This window comes from Chroicocephalus ridibundus, chromosome 4 (genome assembly GCF_963924245.1).
Source record: "Chroicocephalus ridibundus chromosome 4, bChrRid1.1, whole genome shotgun sequence".
In the NCBI taxonomy this organism is placed as follows: Eukaryota; Metazoa; Chordata; class Aves; order Charadriiformes; family Laridae; genus Chroicocephalus; species Chroicocephalus ridibundus.
Window position 1 is genome coordinate 76,108,192 of NC_086287.1, and position 22,997 is coordinate 76,131,188.

A 22,997-nucleotide genomic window follows, 5' to 3' on the forward strand; every position below is an offset into this window, starting at 1 on the left:
ACAGAATTTTTAAACTAAAAACTGAGGTATCGTTGCATTTCATACAACGAACTGCTGGCACTGCTACCTCTATTTGGACTTGATCTTTGGTAACAGGTAACACTATATTCACCCTACATGAAGGATCTTCCTCCTGCACTTGCAAGTCTTAAGCTAGGTACAGGCATCTTGCAATAACGAGCTAATTAGTCCAACTTACTTTGCTATTACTGGAATGGAGACTGCTTCAGATATGGCTTTGATCACATCACAGTGGACAGGGTGCTGAGGCCTCTCCTCCTTCTTCCTTTCCAACAAACAAAAATAGACAAGACCAAAGACTCCCTATGGAATTTGTAGGTATCCAAATCACAACAGACATGACTCAAGGATTATTGGGACATACTTATTTCCGCTTACTTATTTTATATGTGATGTATTTTTCCTTTTTTTTTTTTCTTTAAACACAAGAGAATTCTTTCATATCAAATACATTTTAAAACGTTGTTGCTGTAATTGCATATCCAGATATGCAGCATTTTTTAGATACAGAGTATGCAAGATAATTTTATTGGTCTTTGATACAAAAAATTTAGAAAAATACCAAGTGGTTAAATTCCTTAGTTACTGACCTGATTTTCTACAACACCAATTTAGTTAGCAGTTGAAATCAGAACCACATATTACATGTGTAATGTATTCTAGTCATATTTTACTGTGCTACGTTCATCAGCAAACTAAAAAAAAATATTTAAGTCTCTCCTGCCTAAAATCGATTTACCTTCCATGGACTGCAATGGCAGCAATACCAGTTTTTTCTATTCTTTTTACCAAATTCACAGTATCCTCCACCTGAGGAATAAGAGAGAATGGCATGATTTTATTTCAAAGCAAAAGGAATAACTACCATGTGACCAACAAATGTTGCAAGTATTTTCTTTTATCAAGAGGGATACAACTCTTGTATTTCAATAGTAATTCCCAACATGCATAACCATTTAATGTATACTTCAATTAAAGAACTACATATTGTGGCAAAAATAAAAATCCATTTTCAATGCTTCCTCGAAACTATAGATTGCAAACTTTCTCAAACCAGGTAACACAATACTCTGCAGTAGGAGAATATTTTCCAACAGGTTTTTAGACTGTCATTTGAAAATGATACAAAACAATTGATTAGCAAGCCCACTCTAGTGACTCCTCTGTAAATTGTAATAAAAATGCATCTTAGTAAGAGGATGCCTTCTGAAATCAATGTAACATGTAATAATACATCTATAAATATTCCTCTCAGACAGATCTTAAAGTTAACTACTACCCAAAAAATTCTAGTGACATTCATACACGACATCAAAATATACAGGGGAAAAAGGGGAAGCTCCCAGTGTATCTTCAAAGGTGTAAGATGCTGTTAAAAGGCAGAATGAAAAAAGATAAGACAAATTTTCTTTTCAAAAGCTGGAGAACGATCTGTGGCTCAACACAATATTAGCACATTCAGTCTTTGAAAAATGCAACATCTACCAGCTGGCAGGGACACAGAGACAGAAGCTCACCTGCTGCTCTGATGGATGACATGTTATGCAAAAGCAGCTTGAAACAAAAAGGAAGAGGCTCTAGGATAGTTGTAGAAAATAAAAAGGAGAGGTGCCAGTTCTTTGATTTAATACTACAGTACTTCAGAACGAAAATTATATTTGACAGAGTTACCAATTCTTTTCACACAGGCTTCACTTGTTCATTTGATCATTTTAACTGCACATGTAAATGACTTTTGAACAATAGCTAGCTCAGTTACAGTTCATCCATCTACAGAAATATCTATCCAAGTCATACACAATGACAGTATCTAGGCAAGTAATTCAATACACAATCACAAAATAATCAGTCATTAAAGGAGAAGGCACATCATCTCCTGGAGGTTTAAATATATGTAGGGAACTGAAAAAAAAAAATCCATTAAGGATTACATCAGCTATAAAAAAAAAAAAAGAAAAAGAACCTATGTATTTTTACTGCATTCTTAATAGTTAAATTCTAGAAAAATACTGACAAACCAAAACGTAACAGCTTTAGCCATATAACAGTCTTACCACAATTTCTTTGAAATAAATGATGGTACCTAAGAATCTATCCAGAAAAAAAGTAATTCTAATTGCAATGAAGACGTTGCTTTTGAGAAAGAAGATTATGAACCTCTTTGTATAAACTAATTTCAGCACTTCAATTTATGAAAGAGTTTCTAAAAAGGCTGCAGAAGTTGGGTATCATTTGTAGTATTTATTGCTGTTATTACACATACAGTAAATCAGGAGTCAAGTAATGCAAAATTTCCTTGCAGTATAGAATATGAATAGTTTATAGAGCACAGGCAGTTTCTTTTGTAAACACAATTTCATTAGCAAAATCTTCATTGTTAACATGAATGTTGGAAGCTGGAGAAGTAACATTAGGGCTTGGTCTTCCCCTCTTGAAGTTTAAACTTCAAGCAGACTGTCGAGAAATTCAAAGTTCATCACGCTGTGCTTACATACACATGAAACTACTCTCAGTCTATTGCACATTTGGCAGTCTTGTTCTATAATAAGAGTGCCTTTTTCCTTTTTATTTAGTGCTTATCCAACCAAAAAAGCTTTGGGATTAAGAAGTATAGAAGTAGTTAATAGAAGTATCCACATTTGAAGTTCAATGGAGTAAGACCATGTGTAGATATTTAATGTTTAGTATTTTCTTGACTTTTTAAATTAGAGAGCAAAAAACCTTAGTTTGGCATCCGATATGAGCAGCCAGAGAGGCGACCTGGTTGGAAGGGTAAAATTACTGAGCAGAAGCAAAAGATCTTCTCAAAAATACTGAGAGAGAAAATTCCCGCCAGCCTAAAAACCATTAGCCTCGGAACCACAAGCATCCTTGGTAAGTGCAGCTGGGTACCTAGAAACCAGTGACATCCTAACATACCATCAATAAGTGCAAAACAAAGGCACTCTATCAGCAATTTATCATCTGAAAAGGTAAAAAATAGTCTGGAAAAAATGGGAAAACATCCCAAGAAAGAAAGAATCTGTAACTGCTATTGGCTGTTCTAACTGCAAGAACATGAAAACAGTCTAGAAAAAAATAAAAATTCATCTGAAAGAACAGAAAACAATTACCTATTGGCTGCCTCAGGTGAAAAACAGGAATTAACAGCATTTACTGGCTGCTCAAGGGGTGATGGCCTATAGTCTCTTCTATTTCCATGACATAAAATTGACTTAGTTTTCATCCAAAATGGAGCTTCTCTCTCTGAAAACTTCCCATGCTGCACACACTTTTTCTAAGCAGGTTGAACTCTGCACAAGCTTTCTATGAGATCTTGGACTCTTGGCAGGGACACCTGGCTGACTCCAGCCTCCATGACACACATCACCTTCGGAGTCTGTCTGTTATTTTATTGGTCCTCCTCTGGGCCTACTTTTGGGGTTGGCACAGTTTGTCTTCCTACTTCTGGGATGGTTGCGTCCCTTTCTGGGATCAATTTGTCCTTCTGTCTGGGATGGTTTGGACCCCTTCTGAGATCTGTCTAATGCACTTGATACTGGTATTATTACTATGAATATAAATATATATATATGCGCATATAAATAATCTCTCATATCTGCTGTTATATTATTGATAAACTTGCTTCACTACTGATAAGTTGGTAGTTAACCTGTAGTAGTATCTACCTACTTGGTTGTTACTATAATCAACTGCTGCCATATTAATCATTGCTGTTATACTATTGATTGATGCTACTAATAATTTGTAATAGCTTGAGATAGATATAGATATATCTATATCTTGTTTTATTAATCACAGGTATATTTGCTATGCTGATTTTTGTGGTATTTATGATAATCTGTAATAAAGTTGAGAAATTTAGAGGATAAAAGCCTCTGTGTCCTTGTGTATTGTGGAATCCAATGAACCCACAATCACTATCTCTATATATCTGCAGGTCAGATAACCCTTTAGGTTGTGAGCAGCATCCCAAACAGAAATTATGATTCCAAGCGCTATTTCACAATAACAGGTCTAAAATGCCAATATATTAGAATGCCATATATTTTAATTGATTTTTAAATCACAGAATTAAACATGAACTAAACACTTTAGCATAATGATTTATGTACTTACTGAGGGCAAAATGCGGATTTTGCAGGTTACTGGTTTACAAATTCCTTTAACAAGGGTAGTCAATATCTGGGGAAAAAAAAAAAAAAAAAGACAAAATGTGATCACAACAGTGACATTAAAAAAGCTCTCCTTTCTCTCCTGAACATAAAAAGAAATTAGAACAATGTAACACTAGTTACTGTTTCTCTATAAAGAATCTTACATGCTAGACGAACACATGCAGTCTGTAATTGAGTATATACTTTTATCTGATAGATATACAAGCCTATTTCTAGCCTAAGCCATTTTTATTTCCACTATTTTTTTTTTATTTTAACTGGATTTTTACAGAGCAATTAACTGCTGCTGGAGTTTCAACACTGCTTCTAATATGAAGTGACCAGTAATCTCTGATCATTTCAAAATGAAGTGCAAAAGTTCTTCACTTTCAAGTAATTGTTTTCACAGTCTTATATTCCAGTTGTGAGTTTCTTATGAAAACCAAATATATCCTAAAGAGAGATTTGATTTTTATTTCTTTTTAAAGAGAAGAAAGCCTTCAAAACAGGAAAAAGAAAGAAAGGAATATATCACGCAACAATGTCATTGAATCTTCTAAAAGAAAACAAAAATCGTAAACTGAATTCCACACTTAACACAAAGCACATTTTATTCATTAAAACAAACTCAGAATAAGCAGACAAACAAGCAGTTTTTAGTTTAACCATTTAAGAACTGAGCTACAGAAAGAATCTCCTTCTCACAGGCTGAATTTAAGTCCAACAGACCATATTTAAAAGGGCCATGTAATAACCTATGCATTTTTAAGTGACTGTATGACTATACAATAAATGGCACCAGAAATCCAACAGCTCTCTAAATAAAAGAGTGGAAACGAGTTGATCCTGCCTGTTATTAGAAAACTGCTCATTTTTCAACTGGGTTTTTTTGAGACATTATCATGCATGTTATTCTGAGTATGCTTCCGTTGTATAAAATGGCTGGAATTGCAGGTAAATGATTTCTTTCAGAGTTGTGTATGCTATGAAACCTGAATTTTGTTTAATGTAACTGCACTTATTAGGTTCCCAATACAGAAATGAGCCATTATAGCTAGCACTCACAAGTTCTTATACTTAGAACAGCTGGCAAGTAATTAGTGTCACCTTACACTATCTACTGAAATCTTTCCTCATTAGTGTTTTCTCAAATAAAACAGTAAGATCTAAACCCCTCCTTCTCTTTAGTATTTTTAATTTGTATTATTTTTTGCATAGAAATCAAACTGAAGTGACAACATTTTCCAAACATCATCACTATATTATTTTTCTTACAATAGCATCATAAGCAAACCTTTTAAGTTTTCAGTGCCAGCCTCAATAAGGATTCCAATGTAAGAACCAAATCCTACACTTTTTAATCATATGGACAGCTTGATTTGGAACTGTAATTTCAGATATCTTTTGCAGGCTATAAGTTTACTTATCCCTTTGCAGTCGGATAAAAGTAATTTTCATGCCCAAGACTTTGCTGCCTGTTAACATCCGAAATTGAAAAGAACAATTAAAATTTTTTTGAACATCAAGTTTCTTGCTCTTCTGAAGATCAAAACAAAATGTAATGATTGTAGAGGGGAAGGGAAGCTGGTAGCAATCATATTTACAACTGCCTCTCATTCCTATGAGAAATATTGTTACCAGGTTTACTTCTGGCCAGCTAAGTATTTTTCTCTCAATTACCACTCCTAAATATTTTCTTTCAGCCTTCATCACCTTATGCTTCATAAATTACAATTTAATTCTGGGTGGCATCACCCACCTTACCTAATTCATGGAAGACCATATAGGCCTCAAACAACTGGATTCTCGTTCCCATTCTGTTGCCTGTATTGTTAGCTGACTTTCTGCAGACAACACTTATTTGACTGTGCTTTTTCTCTTTTGAAAAATTGAAACTGATACCAACCTTCTCTAAAAATGTTTTGAGATCAAGACAGGATCACTTGTACTTTTGTTTTTCCCATCAGCTAATGAAAGAGACAGTAATAGGTCCAGTCTATTCCATTTAAACTCTTGTTTTGGCACAATTACAATACTTGCAGTTGCTGAATGGTCAGTCAGTTTATACAGCTTGGCTAACAACGTGTCTCTTGACACCAAGAGATTCTTACATTTGGCAAAAAGCTAACACTCCATCATGGTTATAACTTTGATGGCATGCCCGTCTAATGGCAAGTCCTCAGAGAACGAAACAAATGATACACAACAACCCATTTTCATGTCTGAACTTACAAAGACAACTAACTAAACCACGGATCAGCATGTTGAAATTGTAGAAGTCCTACTAACCTACAAAGCTGAATGGTGTTATCACAGTAAGAGGAAGGACTTAGAAAAGAAAGACTGACTCAATATCCGTTTTAGACAGAAGGAAAAGGCATAACCTGCAGGGATCAGAAAGAGACTGGCTATCATTCAGGAAAAAAAAAAAAAGCCATGCAGATGACTGAAGAGGGTCTGGTCTCTTGAAAAGACTGACCGACATCAAAGAGCCCTTAAAACAAAACACACCCAAAAGCCACATGGAAAAAGGCAGAGCAATGCTTTTGGTATTTTTGTTTTGTCTAGATCTGCATACTTTTGACAGTACAAGAAATAAAGAATAACTACCTTGAAACATTTGCCACTGTGTACCGTGACTCACTTAACTGAGGGGTGAGTTGTAAACTAAAATTGCCCTCAGGAACTCTGAAGGAGGATACAGTGAGTGACTAAAAGCTAAGGGGAAGCTTTTAGTTCACAGTCAACTCATCTGAACTATGAAGAATCAGATCTTTAAACAGAAAGAAAAGAGCTATACGCGAAGAACGTTCCTGGAAACCCAGAGCAATGTCTAGGCTTTGTTTAATCTCAGAAAGCTTAGAAGTCCGTAGGAATACATATATGCACACATATAAAAAAAATATTACATATCTATCCATATTACATATAGATGTATATGTATCTTTTTCATATAGGTTCATATAGGGTTTATAGATATGTAAAAGAATATATGCACATATAAATGTACACATACATATGCATGAACCTTTTCCATACTGGTTCACGTAGGGTTTTACACAGATTTACATACATATGCACATAAAACTCCTCCCTCCGCAAATATGGCACCATGTTGTGAAAGTTCTAAAACTGAAAAGGAAAAAGGTAGTAATTTTATAGTCAAGACAAAGACAAGGAGAAGTAAGTCAGGATTATTTATCCATAACCTTAATTTCATCATTCAAAACTGATTATTCCATTCTAGCTTTTACAAATTTGTCTTCTATGCATTCATTCCTGCTTCCAGTAGAGCACAGTACATAATACCTTCCAGGGCAGTTCAAAACCCACAAGGTGATACTTACAGACTCTATTTTGTCAGGATCAGATAGCAGCGCTGCTCCCATACCGCCCTGGGAAAACATACAGAAACTATTACACACTAGGCAAACATATTTTTCAGCTCAATTATTTTGTCTAATACCAGTCTACAGCAAAAGTACAATATTATATTAAGAAAAAAAAAGGGAGAAAATAGCAAAATCTAAAATGCAGGAACATTAGTGAACAGTTTGGTGAAACACTTCCTAGAACTGTATCAGAATAATTTGGTAGTAATTCAGGACACCAACTTGCTCCCATTACTTTATGGAGCAGAGAGGATTTCAAAAAGCCATTTTAGCAACTGTAATCATCTGGTTTCTAGTCATTAAGTGAGAGATGAACAGATTTATTGTTTTAACATTACACACCATATTTGAGAGGTCTTGATGTCAGTAGTTTCTGTATACATGCTACATTTAAAATAACAGGCTAAGACCAATTAAGCAGCTGTATTAAATACAAATTATGAACACTAACAATTTAATATTTTAGCTGTTCTTTCTGCACTATCTCATCTGCATACATAGATCTAGGGGCCAAGAAGCAGATGCAAGAAATACATTCAAATTTGTATTAATTTTATCCTAGTACAGGGTGGATGTTTTGGTGTTTTGTTCTTAATTATGACTCTGTGGAAGGATAAAATAGTCTTCCATGTAATCAGTTATAACACAGAAGAAAGTAATAAAAGCTAAAGAAAACATTATTGGAAATATCATCAGACCATAATGAATTTAATGATATGTCCTCAACATGACTACAATTTCTTGGTAATACCAATTTGTCTCAGAAGCCATCTAGCAGAAAAAGAGAGGAAGAAAAGAAACAACAGAACATAAGTACATAAATAAAAGAGACTACGGTACAGGGGAAATTAAAATTTGAGTTTAAAAGAATGTGAAAAATTAATTTTTACCACACCTCACTTACCTAGTCAGTTTCATAAGTTACCATTAAAAAAGTTAATGGGTTTAAAACAGAAAAACCCTAGAAATGTATACGGGTAAAATTACTCACAGGTTAGATGGACTATAGTAGAAGAATTTAAGTAATTATTCTTCAGAGTGCAAGCCAACCTACAAAACTAAGAAGTAGTGAAACAGAAGATCCCCCTGTTAACTGATCGATCCTATGCCTTTCCAGCACCATCACCCAGCATTTTCAACATTGACCACTGTCAGATTCAGACTGTAACACTACGAACTGTCAAAGCGAAGATACTAGATACCAGAAAGGTGTCCAACATTCTTACACACCTCACATTCTGCAAAGGAAAAGCAATCTTTGTGACAGAAAAAGATCAGCCCTTTCTTATATACTTTGTGTACAGCCATGAGGACCCTTTGGTTCTTCTGTTCCAAAACTTCATGGCATAGCCTGTTCTTTCATTTATTTAAGGCATTGTAATCTAATATAAACACTTTTTGAGTAGTTTTATCAGAAGATATGTTGCATTAATAGGAAACAAATCCATTTAGACAAAATGTTCTTTTCTCTTGGCTCAAAAACTGAGAAAGGAGGACGATACGCTTATGTGAAGTAGAGTCTATACAATGTCATGGCATCATGCAAGGTATGGGCACGTCTGGCAGTGTCAGCTTTGGCCTTTACTATTTTCCTGTTTTAAACAATATTGCTTTCATGCAGCAGATATTGCATTTCAATCAGACATGTATTTACGTTCCAGATACAATAAACTGCCACAGGATTTTATTTTTTTCTACTGTGAAAGGGGAGAGGGACAAAAATAGTTTTACTTGGTCCACAGGCAACTTGGTTTGACAAAAGAAAATATGTAAGATCTATAAAAGCTTAGGCTTATAATAGGAATTTGCGCAGATCTCAAGTTACCATTTACATTTGTGCTCTTGCTTTAGTAAAAGTCTAGTAAAAAGCTTCCAGATGTAAAGACAGGTAACAGAATTAAGAAGAGAAAGTAGTACCTATGTGGATATATTGTTTTTTCTGTTTAAAGGATGATGCATTATAACTTCACATGACAGAGAACTTGCTCCAAATGATAAAAATGCCAATAATACAAAAAATAGACAACAAAACGTTTAAATGCAACAGTCTGGGTTCTTCCCTGGAATGAAGTTCTAAGTCTTCTAATTTGAAGTTCTTTTCCATTGACAATAAGTGCAAAATTTCTCCTATCTATTCTGCACAAACATTTGACATGAAAATGGAGCTCCATGGTCTAATTCATTGATACTTTATCTATACGCTAACTGGCTTAGCGGTACTAACAACCTGTTTGACTACGCTGTTTTAGCCACAGATGATAGAGGCCTAGTTTAGAATTGCATATGCTTAACTAAAAAAAATTAAATAAATCATGTTTTAACTGATCTATCCTTCTCTCACTTAAAACTGACCAACAATTGAACTCAGCATTGATAAGTTGTGAATGTTTACTTGCTTAGATGACAAAGCGCGATTCCTATTTTTATGAAGGCTAAGCAGAAAATATTTCACTCATTCAACAAATTAGTGACCTCAGGCAAACAACCAAACTCCCCCACACACTGTACTTCATCCCACCTTACAGAGTTTAGTTTTAAATGCAATATACAACAGAGCCTGTCAGAGTTCTCAGACTTCTAAATAGCTTTAATGTTAACCTTGTTCAATAATACAATTTAACAACCTCACTACGCTTTTCTCAATATTCAGTGGTTGTCTTGACAGAAAATACAATCACCATTTGCTCAGTGGTACACATCAACGCTAACATGAGCTTACAAACTTCATACATGCTTACCCACTTAAGGATACAATATGTTTAATTACATGACCAAACCTATTCTTAAGGGAGATTTCTAATACACTATGTTATTTTACTGTATTACGGTCATGACACCTTCAATACTCTCCTGTTTATTACAAAAAAGATAAACTCAAGTTTATCTGCCTGAAAATTTTACTGTTTGAATTTGTTCAACCCAGAAAACCAGAACATGTATTCCATACCTCTAAGAAAGAAAAAGCTTATTTAAGTGTAATCAAAATCCACTTCTTTCAAAATCCCATTCTTTCTATGACCATGTGACCCGCTTTCTGGATGCGGGGAAGGCTGTGGACGTTGTCTATCTGGACTTTGGTAAGGCCTTTGACACCGTCCCCCACAGCATTCTCCTGGAGAAGCTGGAGAATCATGGCATAGACAACTGTACTCTTCGCTGGGTTAAAAACTGGCTGGATGGCCATGCCCAGAGAGTTGTGATTAATGGGATGAAATCCTCTTAGTGGCCGGTCACCAGTGGTGTCCCTCAGAGCTCAGTTTTGGGGCCAGTTTTGTTTAATATCTTTATCAATGATCTGGATGAGGGGATTGAGTGCACCCTCAGTAAGTTTGCAGATGACACCAAGCTAGGTGGGAGAGTTGATCTGCTTGAGGGTAGGAAGGCTCTACAGAGGGACCTGCACAGGCTGGATCGATGGGCCAAGGCCAACTGTATGAGGTTTAATAAGGCCAAATGCTGGGTCCTGCTTTCAGTCACAACAACCCCAAGCAACGCTACAGGCTTGGGGAAGAGTGGCTGGAAAGCTGCCCGGCAGAAAAGGACCTGGGGGTGCTGGTGGATGGCCAGCTTAACATGAGCCAGCAGTGTGCCCAGGTGGCCAAGAAGGCCAACAGCATTCTGGCTTGTATCAGGAATAGCGTGGCCAGCAGGAGCAGGGAAGTGATCGTGCCTCTGTGCTCGGCACTGGTGAGGCCTCCCCTCGAGTACTGTGTTCAGTTCTGGGCCCCTCTGTACAAGAGGGACATTGAAGTGCTGGAGCGTGGCCAGAGGAGAGCTACCAGGCTGGTGAGGGGTCTGGAGACCAAGTCATATGAGGAGAGGCTGAGGGAGCTGGACATGTTTAGCTTGGAGAAGAGGAGGCTGAGGGGAGACCTCATGGCCCTCTACAACTACCTGAAAGGAGGTTGGAGAGAGGTGGGTGTTGGCCTCTCCTCCCAAGTGAATAATGACAGGACCAGAGGAAATGGTCTGAAGTTGCAGCAGGGGAGGTTTAGGTTAGATATTAGGAAGAATTACTTTACTGAAAGAGTGGTCAGGCACTGGAACAGCCTGCCCAGGGAGGTGGTTGAGTCACCATCCCTAGAGGTCTTTAAAAAACATCTAGATGTGGCACTTCAGGGCATGCTCCAGTGGCAGAGATTGTAGGTTGTTTGGTTGGACTCGATGATCTTAAAGGTCCTTTCCAACCATGAAGATTCTATGATTTTATGACAGATACAATCACTTGCCTTAGTAGAATATTCTTTAGGGCATCCCATGTTGATATCAATACCAGCTACATCACTCTCTCTGCAAGAGAGGAAAGAAACAATATATTTTTCAGCATATTAGAACAAGAATGCAGAAATAGACATCATTCCAGGAAACTTGTTCCATCATCATTAAGGCTTAAATGTGAATTTAAGGTTAAGTTTTTATTTGAACTTCTGAATTTTTAGCTTCTCACTTATATAAATTACGTATTTATTTTAACAGCAGTCTGAAGATCAGCCTGTCCACAGGTTTCAATGACCAGCATTGTGCAGAAGCTGCAAACACTCATCATAAATATGTCTATATAGGATTAAGTATAACCAACACTAAATCAACCACTGACATTACAGCAAGTCCTATTGAAACTTCCATCTATATAAAATGGAGACTTAAAAACACCTTCTAAAAGGGTTTGAGAGACACTTTTCATTTCTGCACAGTACTTTATTGGAAGCTTCAAATCCCAAACAATAAGAGACATTTTCAGGCATACTGGTCTTATTTGCAACTGTGAAATACCCTGGGAAATTTCACATTGGAGAGACCAAGGACACACACACTGCACTAGCAAAAAGCAGTCAATCCCAGTACAGAACTTATGCAGCTGCTGTTTTGGGCAAGAATTACTTTACATGGAAGTTGCAGTTACACCATTATACCACTGGACTTTCATGATGCTACGCTTTACTGTGCGGTTCCTACAGAACTTTTCTTGGTCCTATCAAGACATCCTTTTAATCATAAAAAATCGTCTTCCATGATAATTCCTCTGTATAAAAAAGCCCAAACAAACCCACAGTGGGAAGGGGATGAGAGAAGATGACTTACACAAGCTTAGCTACTGCCAGGGCTCTTTCAGCATCTGCTGAACCCTGTTGGTAAAACAAGAGGATTTATAATTATAAAAGTATTATCAACTTCACAAAAAAAGTCCTCCTTTGCACACGTGTATAATTGTATTTGCTCTGAACATTTAAAACAATTAGCTAAAGCATGTACAAAGTCAGACAGGGAATAACAAAAGGTAATGTAAAAGGGATCCGCAGAGGTCTGCCCACACTCTTACGCCATAACAGTATCAAATGTTCTTAGCCCATCACCATTAGATATTTATTTATCATGTTCTTAAGAAGCTCCACTAGTAACAGCTCTACAGACAAGAGGTTCCAGGGCTATCATTACCACTGAAAAAAGGTCTTTTTCAGTATCTAATGCAGTCCGCACTTCTCCCTCCCTCCAACCCCCATCATCTCTTGTCCTACACAGAGTGGTCTCAAAAACAAATCACCACCATTTTCTCTCTAGCAACCTTTAACCCAATTGTGCAATACTAACACACACTAATCTTCTCTCATCCACACTAAACAATAACATTTCTTTCAGTCTTTCCAGTGAGACTGTTTACTGGACTGGTTAAGTGTAAGACTTAAACATGTGATCAAACATCAACATAATTTATTTTTGGTATCTATATGTTTGTTAATATATCAAAGATACCTATTACAAAAACAAGCTGCTGTCATAGAGCATAGAATTAATCTTAATCACCTATTCTGAAAACAGCTGTATGGAGAGCTTATAACTTAGCATCCTGACTGCATGTGTACCAACAGATTAGAAATTCTGCAAAACATTTGGTGTGAAACTTTACCTCCACCTGAAGCATCAAGAAATTCATAGTCTGCAATACAGTGAGCTGCTTTAGACTTAGGTTAAAGTTACTAGCACTACCTTGTTTAACTATGTTGTTACTAGAAGAGCACCTGTGGTTGTTTCCTTACCATTTGAAAGACAACACGGTGCCGCTCCTTTTCACAAGTTCTGAAAACAACTCTTTCATTAGGTGCAACAAAGTCCACTGTTTCAAGTACTTCTATATGAAATGAGAACAGATAAACCAGACAAAAGTGATATATAAATGTAAACATAAAGGAAGTCATGTGACCATATAACTTGTACATAAATTAAGTGCTATCAAGTAAGTCTTCCATGAACAGCAGAACTAATAGCACCCTACCTCCCGTATGTCCTCACAGTACATTCCTTGCACATTGCTGTTTCCCCATCATAGTACTCCCTAATTATCCCCCAGCCTGTTTCTTGGGCAAGCATCAGAACAAGTCTAATGATGAATCAGACAGAATGAACATAATTGTACTATTTTTGGGAAGAGGCAAGAGGGGAAAGTAAATTTGTAGTGGACTTTGGTTCCCCAACACGGACACTACAAACAACTGTTTCTCATGCCACTCAGCTGGGGAGGTCTCAAAGACATCTTTTTAAGAATTTGTCTGTGAAAATCGCATTAGGACAAATCTAGCCCATGGATCTCAAGTTAATAAAAGAATGAGAAACAGTGAAACAGTGAGCTCTTGTACATCCTGCTTCCTTAAAGCAGTAAACTAAAAGGTGTGTATATTACATCACAAAGACCTAACGTTTATAAAGACTCATGATTGGAAACTGTCTCTGAATTTGTTTCTTGGACACTACCAAACTTTTATTGAAAAATTAAAAGGCTTTGTAACTAACATTAGTAGTTTCGCTCAGGAAATTAGATTTTATATTAGCACAGACATATGTAAAATTTATGAAAAAAATAAACAAAAAGCAAAACAGAGGGGTTTTTTTACTGTTTATTCTTTACTATAACAGCATACAAAGGCAGTAGAGAATGAGAGGTTGAAACCAGTATGTAAATACAGAACTGAGGAGAATTATCTGTTAATTACAATTTTATTATTTGTCTTTTTAACCCACAGAAAACTAAGAGCTTTAACATTTTAAACAACGCACTGGAACTTTAATGCCCTGTCTGTTTCAGCTACTAGTTTCTTTCACCTACCGCCAGGAAGCATAATGTTGAAATATTAGTAATGGATTTCCAACACTGATCCCATTTTCCTTAATAAAAAGGGAAAGACATAATTCCAGCAGCTAGAATTATAAAATCTTTCACCTGCACACCCAGTGATCTGACCTCTGTCTTAGGAGTTTAGCAGAAAACTCATCAAATCCTTGTAATAAATTAAGTGAATGGTGGAAAGAACTTGTGTTAGGTCTAAAAAAGAACAACAAACTGGCAGTTACTAATACATTAGCCCTATCCTCCAAAAACATTTGTGGTTTTCCTGAGGGACACTGACTGAACTATTGAAATTCCTTAAGAAGGGAAATGGAAAGTTTGAAACTGTAGAACAACAAACAGCATTTTAAGTCCCTAGATATTGTTTGGAGAGAATATATGTACCGATACCTCACGTAGTCACTATAAAATTACTTCAGAGAAATAGTTATCTTTTCTCTCAACTAGAAAAAAGAATGCTTACACATATTAACCAAAGTGCTATACTTGCCATTTATAACCCTCTTACATTGCAGCATCTTTATGTCAATCAGCTCCTGAAAAGAAAGAATAAAAATATGTCAGTGAGTTGAAGTGTTTAAGCCACCCAACTCTAAACAGTTGCCCATTTTATTAATAAAGCCTAACTATCTAGACATATCGAACACAGAAAAAGAATGCAAGTGAAAACAAGAGTTTAACTGTGTAACACACTCAACTGAAGTTTCAACATATGAACATAAGAATATGATATATTTATATAGTTCTAGAAGAACCATTTTGTTCAAATACCTATCTAACAAACTGGAAACAAAGCAGAACAAACCACCTACAGTAGAAGATAATTTAGTGCTACAGCAACAGACCACCTCAAGAACCAATGCAGACTTGTACTGGCCAGGTATATAGGTGAACAAAACAGCAGTATTAAGATTTCTTTACCTTAATCCTGCATTTTAACAGTTCTCTACATTTGTTAAAAAGACAAAACAAACCTTTGTACTGAGCTTTACCAGAAAGCCTAATACACAGTCGCCATTCTTCTAGAATTTGTGGCTTTCCTTTGGAAGAAACCCACAACGTTAATCTACAGATACCAGTTTAACTACAGATTTATGCGATTCAATTTATTAAGGATACTATTTGAGTCCTTTTCTCAGATGTGTCTCATCAACTTGATTACAGGTGACCCTTAAGACAAACCGACTGCCTTTAATTGACAAAGGGCTACAGCTTGAGCCAATATAACTTGTTAGCTGCTGAAGTAAATATGCAGCTGTTAATCCAACTGTGATATAAATTGAGAGAAAAAAAAAACAAACCACCACGGTATAGTGTTAGTTATCTCAAGAGGTTTGCTCTACTACAGAGTCTTTGTTTTAGCAATGTTTAAGACCTACTGACTTATAGGTAAGGGATAAACAAGCAGTAAATTAGGCTAATCTCACTCTGTTTACATTATACTGTAGGTCTTATAAATAGTACTTTTAATTTAAGTTTTAACTCATGATTCTCATTGGGTACTGTTCGTGTTCAGTTCTGAAACAGCTTTGAGTTCCAAAATGCCTACGGAACCAGGGGGAAAGGACTAGAAAACAAAACAATAAATCAGAAGATTAAGTTTTACCATACAAAAATGAAATTACAAAATACAGTTATTCATTCTGTTATGCAGGCAAACAACTGCAGTATAATTGCCTACAACAACTGTTCTATTTTACGTTATCTTGTCAGTTCTTAAGAAAACCTACAAAGCATAGTTTTTCTGATAAAATCTATTAAGATAAATGTCTAGCTGCGAACGCTAATCCATGTCAAAGGCATCTTAAGTCTCCTGCCTCTCAACAACAATGTGGAAAAAAGAAAAGACAATTCAGGAGACCTTATTTTGAGGTGAGATGAGGAAAACTACAACAGGTTTTTGGATGGGGGACTAACTTCCACATATTACATATTACAACTTGGTAAGTAAATTTGAGGGCCTCTTCTTTTGAGCTACTGTTTCTCTAGAATTGTGGCAAAAAGTGTGTGTGAAGGAGAAACTGCTTTAGCTATACAGTTTGCAGTGTGGGATTAAATAAATTCTCATATTCTATGACTTTAGTAGTAAGCAAAGCAATTCTTTTGTGTGGTCTGTTGTGGCCTGGTTTGTTTGTTTTTTTTTCAAACCACAACAATCTCTACATTACTATCTTTCACTAATTTCCTAGACAATGGCCCTGTCAAATCTGTGGTTAGTGCTCATTAACAAGGTTCTTTGCTACCACTATGAAATGTAAGAGACATTGGAAAAGCACAAAGGCTGTCTGAAGCCTCACTGGCTTTTAGTGTTTAAGACTTATAGATTCTGTAACTCTATGCTTGTGACTTATCTCTATATGATCTACAGTTAGCCTCCCAGAGAATGAAAAAAATATATATTCTCACTTAATCCCATGTAAAGCAGAGAGGTTTCATAAACTATGAAACTGTTAATTATTGTTTGTCACAGAAGAAAAACAACTGATTAACTCCCAATTTTATGATAAACAGCTGTAACTATTCTACTGAATTTTGAGATTTCTTCTGAATCATCCAGCAATAACTACTCTTTCACATGGTGCTGATGCAACTCATTAAATATCATTTGTAATTCTAGAAGCTAGAGACACAAATTGAGCTGTGGACAAGGCAAAAACAGCATATTGTGTCTCTGTCTTCTCCCCCAAGAAGGGCAACAAGCTAACTCACAGGAGAACTTCTGTGAAGATTCCTGGAGAAGACTGAAAATGACTGATGCTGACAGTCTGTTTCAGGCTGTTTTACTAGTACAGGATCAAACATTCTCCAGGAAAGCCAGTGTTTAAGCCATGTTTACATTATGTTTAACTCCTTACTGGTTTGGGTTTTTTTTTTTAAATCTTAGCTGAGTCATGTAACTTATACTGATGCCTACATTTGCAGAAGACCTAATAATAGCACTGAAGGGGAAACTGAATACTGATGCACTGCAACAATAAGGACAGTGAAGACTAAGAACCTGAAGTTACAGAGCAGTCCTACCAATAATATCTGCAGCAAACTGGAGTCTTAACTTCAGGCAGCTTTCAGAAAAATGGTTAGCAACAGGGACAGCAGCGCTGTGAGGGGTATATATGGATGCTCTGGGTTAGCACAGCAGAACTAACTGGGTGAGAGGGTAGGTCAATCTGAGACTTCCTTCAATGTTATGACTCAAGAAAAAAAAAAAAACAACAAAAAACAAAACACAGTAGAATGTGAGGAAAATGTTATGCTGTTTTGTCTAACTGAACTGAGATTATTGAACAGTCTTAAAATATGGGCACGCCATAACTTGAGGATTGCTCAAAGGGAAATGCCTTAAATTACAGAGATTTTTTCTTTCCCCATTTTTCTAATGAAAAATAGGTGTAATGGGGAAAAAGTCCTACAACAAACAAAGTCTATTTGTACTTTTCTTAACAATAATGTTATATCAGATAAGACTGCCTCATTTGCTCATACCTCACAGTACACAATATCAGCACCATAGTCCAGAGCCAGAAGACGCATTGGCAATGTTCCCACTCGCACCATTGGAGCCAGAATCTTCTTTCCCCTAAAACACAGGGGTGTGTTCACCGTCATTCCTATGGCGACAGTACCTGAAAGAGAAAATCATGGGGCGCTGCCATGGAACAGAATTTCCTCCTAAACGTCCAGAACTTTCCTTGGGGAGGGGGGAGCGTGTGAGCCTGTCAAACCTGACAGGGGTCCCTCAGCAGCTCGCAGGCCGCTTGCTTACCCAGCTCCCGCCGCCCCGGCGACAGTCGCATGGAGCCACGAAAGCGCTCAGCTGCTCCCCGAGGGGTCGGGGCGGCCTGGGGGGTGCTTCCCGCCGCACGGGCTCCTCCCCCTGAGCGAGGGGCGCCGGGCCGGCTCTGACAGAGCCCCTCAGAGGCATGTTTGCTCGCGCGGGGGCCAGCTCTCAGCCGTCAGCTGAAGAGGCGAAGGGGCCGCCGTCGCCTGAGGTACCGAACCCCGTCGCCTGAGGTACCGGCCGCGCGCGCGCCCCCAACCCGTGGCACTCACCCTCCTCGCGTGGCTCCGCCGTGTCTCCGGGGGGCGGGACAACCGGAGGAAGCGTCTCTTCACGGCGTCATCGGGCAGCGCCGCCGCTGCCACGTGAGAGGCCGCCATGGCGCTGAGGCGCGGCGGGACGGCAGTCGCCTTCCCGCTGCTGCTGCCGCCGAGGCGGCAGACAGCCACCCGGGCGGCGGCGGGCGGGCAGCCCCCTGAGAACGTGGTGCGCGTCCCCTGGGCCCTGCGGCTGCGCCTGCAGCGGGGCGCGCGGCGCCGGCAAGGGCAGGCGGCGGCGGCGGTGGGGCGGCGGCCCGGGAAGCTGCTGCTGCGGAGCCGGCGGCCGGAGTTGAGCCAGCCCCGCTGGCAGACGGTGGGGCGCTGGGAGCGGCCGCAGCTGGTGTCAGCGGGCTGGAAGCACAGGAAGGCCTGCGGGGACTACTTCCAGTTGGAGCCCTCGCAGGAGGCGGCTCCCGCCCTGCAGGCACCGCCGTCTGAGGCGGGGCAGGGCGCGTCCTTCGCCGAGATGGGGCTGCAGCCGTCGCTGCTGGCCGGCCTGGAGGGCCTGTCCATCGGCCGCCCCACGGCGGTGCAGCGCCTCGCCATCCCCGCGCTGCGCCGCGGCCGCAGCGCCCTCTGCGCCGCCGAGACCGGCAGCGGCAAGACGTTGGCCTACCTGCTGCCGCTGCTGGACGGGCTGCTCTCCCGCCCCGAGGGGCCGGCGGCGGAGGAGGCGGAGGCGGCGGCGGCGTCGCCCCGCGGGCTGGTAGTGCTGCCGTCGCGGGAGCTGGCGGCGCAGGTCGGGGCGGTGGCGGCGGCGCTGTGCCGGCCGGCCGGGCTGCAGGTGCGCGGGCTGACGGGCGGCGGGGCGGCGGGCGGGCTGCGGAGGCAGCTGCGGGCGGCGCCGCCGGGTGCCGCCGTGTTGCTGGGCACCCCCGGGGCGGTGCGGGAGGCGCTGCGGCGGCGCTTCTTGGCCCTGGGGCGGCTGCGCTGGATGGTGCTGGACGAGGCGGACGCCCTGATGGACGAGTCCTTCGCGGAGCCGCTGGAGGAGATCCTGGCACATGCGCCCCTGGCCGCCGGTGCCCCCGGGCCGACTGGCCCCGGCGAGGCGAGGACCCAGGTGGTGGTGGTTGGAGCCACCTTCCCCGCAGGACTGAGCCAGACGCTGGGGAAGTTCACCGACGTGGGCCAGTTCGTCACACTCGCCACCCAGAGCCTCCACCGCCTGCCACCCCATGTCCAGCAGAAGTTTGTCCGCCTAAAAGGCCGGGACAAGCTGCCTGAACTACTGCAGCTACTCAAGGAGCGCCCAGCTACTGGGGGGGCTGTTCTCATTTTCTGCAACAGTGCCAGCACTGTCAACTGGCTGGGCTATATCCTGGATGATCACAAGATCAAGCACCTGAGGTTGCAGGGACAGATGTCAGCAGCTGCTAGAGCTGGCATTTTTGCCTCCTTCCAGAAGGGTGACGTGTCTGTCCTTGTCTGCACTGACCTTGCCTCGCGGGGGCTGGACACCAGCAGTGTGCAGTTAGTGGTCAACTATGACTTCCCAGACACCCTGCAGGACTACCTGCACCGCGTGGGACGGGTTGGACGGGTGGGAAGCAAGGCACCTGGAGCCGTGGTTAGTTTTGTCACCCATCGGTGGGACGTCGACCTGGTGCGGAAAATAGAGACTGCAGCCCGGAAAAGGACAGGTCTCCCAGGCATGGACTCCTCCATTAATAACCGTCCACCTAAAGGAGGTTGATTCAAGTTGCCAAGCAGTAATAAATGGCCTGGTAGGGACTAAGCTTGAAATCATTAAGGCAGAAGGAATGAGCTTCTGGGTGTAAGCTAGACTGAAGTAACAGAGAATTGAGTTTCAGAACCAGGTGATCGGGTTAACTTTGTACATTGTTCTGGAAGCTGCAATAGTCATTTCCATAGGCATCACAAGTCATGGTTTTACAAAAGGGAGCTAGCAAGTAACAAAATGCCTTTTGAGAAGACTGAAGAGTGATCCCATTTAAGACTTTTAACTTAAATTCAAATCAGAAGAAAAGTACGCCTGTGTGATGTGCAGCTCTGTTGCATTTCATTGCTTCCCACCACCACCAGCTAAACGTTCATTATTAAAACTTCTGTGGCAAGAAAAAAGAAAATATTTTCCTAACTTTGTTATAACTTTGACCAATTACAGATACATCTAGAAAGACTAAAGGACAAATTATATTTGATTTTCTTGTGATACAGGAGTTCATTCAGAGAATTCTAGAAGAGATACCTGTAAAGTTTGGTGGGAATGAGAAGGCACAATAAAGCTTGAGGCTTTTAGGCTTTTTCAAGGTATTAATTTTTCATTTTATGGTTACCTTTCACTGAGAAAGGGGATCTTGCTGCTTCAGATTCTGTTAAATAATAAAAAAAAAGCCTTTAAGTGTGTTCTCAGTTTTTGCATGCTATAGTGAAATATCCAGTCTTTGAACTGATTTTAAAAACAAAACAAAACCCCAACCCACCAAAAAATATCTTCTGTTAAAGTAAAGAAGCGTGTTGACTCACGGGTTCTAATGACTCCCAGGTAACAGAGTGATTACAAGATTTCTTTTGAAAATTACGCCATTGTTCTTTTCTGCTTTAAATCCTTTAAAAAAAGGATTAAAGTGAGGCTGAGGTTATTTCATATCTAGCTGCTATTTTGTATCCATGGTAAATAATCACACAAAAATAGCATTTTAGCTCTCATTTCTGTTGCAGTGGTTTATCACAGCCTTTTCTTTTAGTGGCTGTTTTTTTGATGCTGTCCATCTGTAAATAACAGATAATAACTGTAAATAAGGCAATTTATGTGCCCACAAGCAGAAGCTTACTGTTGATGTATAGCAGCAGGGTAAATCCTTAAACAGAAATCTGGGGACAACCTGTAATATTATAATTTAGAGAAAATCTTATTTCCATTTGTTAATACGCATTTTATGTTGTATCAAGTCCTCTGAACTGCTGAGAAATAGCTTCCTTTAACTGTAGACACAGAAATTAATTTAAATGAAGTAAATGGTATTCAAGAAACTCCAAGTAAAAAATTTTAATATTTGCTTACCTGCTTTGCCTCAGCAATTTCAGGCTGACTCCATCTCAAGTGTCATATAATTTGACTATGATCTTTTTCAAAGCTGTAGCACTTCACGGTGTTAGCATAAATACTGAGTTACTACCTGCTTCATAGAATGTCTGTCTTTCCTGAGGCAGCTGGTGATGGTGACAGTGCTTCCCAGTTCATCATACAGAGTTGCCCTTTTAAGTTTCTGAGGGAGATTGTTGCTGGGGATCTCAGATGTCCAACATTTGTCTTCTCGTGTAGCTATTCTACAGGATTAGATCAAACAGTTGTTCAGGATAAAATTTCGTAACTGTTGCAGATGTTGTGTGCTGTAATGCTTTGCTTTATTACCTACGGTTTCCAGCTAAATAATGCAACCAAATTAACCAAAGTTAAATGATGTCACATAAACAACAATTTCTGACACAAGATCCACAGTAAAACTATGAGGCAATGGTTGTTCATAATTAATGCATCTACTTAATTTGTATCAGTAACTAAGTGGTATTAGTGATAAGAGAGTAGCTTTTTTCTTGAGTTAAAATATGTGGAAGGAAAATGAGAGGAAGGTTGACTTAACCAGGTTATAAAAGGCAATCTGGGCATACTTGACACTGAGGTATATTTTAATATACCTGTAATTAATGTATATTTTAATATACCTGTTAAAAATGAATGATTGGTAGTATTACATGTTACAGAAACTAATTTTATGTGTTCTGATGGCCATAACAAAAGACATTGAAGATGTTCTACGAAGTTATATTCAGCTAGTTTTGTTGTGTTTTTTAGATGTATACTTTGTAGTTTAACTTGGGGAATTTGAAGTTTAACAAGCCTGGGGAAGAGTGGCTAGACTGCTGCCTGGCAGAAAAGGACCTGGGGGTGTTGGTCAACTGCAAGCTGAATGTGAGCCAGCAGTGTGCCCAGGTGGCCAAGAAGGCCAACAGCATCCTGGCCTGTAGCAGAACAGTGTGGTGAGTAGGACTAGGGAAGTGACTGTCCCCCTGTACTCAGCACTGGTGAGGCCCCACCTTGAGTACTGTGTCCAGTTTTGGGCCCCGTACCACAAAAATGACATGGAGGTGCTGGAGCGTGTCCAGAGAAGGGCAACGAAGCTGGTGAGGGGTCTGGAGAGTAAGTCTTCTGAGGAACAGCTGAGGGAGCTGGGGGTGTTCAGC

The 22,997-nt window shown here is 39.7% G+C and overlaps 2 protein-coding genes across 3 annotated transcripts in view; one reads left to right on the forward strand and one right to left on the reverse strand.

Moving 5' to 3' along the window:
* The window catches only part of DUS2 (dihydrouridine synthase 2), a 28,710-nt gene extending 9,840 nt beyond the window's left edge, over positions 1–18,870 (reverse strand). Inside the window, exons 1-10 of one of the 2 annotated variants that reach the window (XM_063334300.1) lie at positions 18,741–18,870; positions 18,174–18,313; positions 15,181–15,226; positions 13,606–13,697; positions 12,653–12,696; positions 11,800–11,860; positions 7,526–7,573; positions 4,141–4,206; positions 761–831; positions 200–286 (exon numbers count right to left, since the gene is read on the reverse strand). In XM_063334300.1, the coding sequence (XP_063190370.1) occupies positions 200–286; positions 761–831; positions 4,141–4,206; positions 7,526–7,573; positions 11,800–11,860; positions 12,653–12,696; positions 13,606–13,697; positions 15,181–15,226; positions 18,174–18,296 (638 nt within the window). In that variant the 5' untranslated portion in view covers positions 18,297–18,313; positions 18,741–18,870. Of the gene's footprint in view, positions 1–199; positions 287–760; positions 832–4,140; positions 4,207–7,525; positions 7,574–11,799; positions 11,861–12,652; positions 12,697–13,605; positions 13,698–15,180; positions 15,227–18,173; positions 18,314–18,453; positions 18,585–18,740 lie in introns of those variants that run through there. The other variant, XM_063334299.1, reaches the window with a different exon arrangement.
* Positions 18,772–21,786, forward strand: DDX28 (DEAD-box helicase 28). The gene has a single exon (XM_063334298.1). It carries the CDS (start codon positions 18,847–18,849, stop codon positions 20,482–20,484), a length of 1,638 nt encoding a protein of 545 aa, XP_063190368.1. The 5' UTR covers positions 18,772–18,846; the 3' UTR covers positions 20,485–21,786.
* Positions 21,787–22,997: the final 1,211 nt, after the last annotated feature.

Excerpts from the sequence above, each read along its gene's own strand:
- DDX28 (XM_063334298.1), top strand. The coding sequence starts at position 18,847 with ATGGCGCTGAGGCGCGGCGGGACGGCAGTCGCCTTCCCGCTGCTGCTG.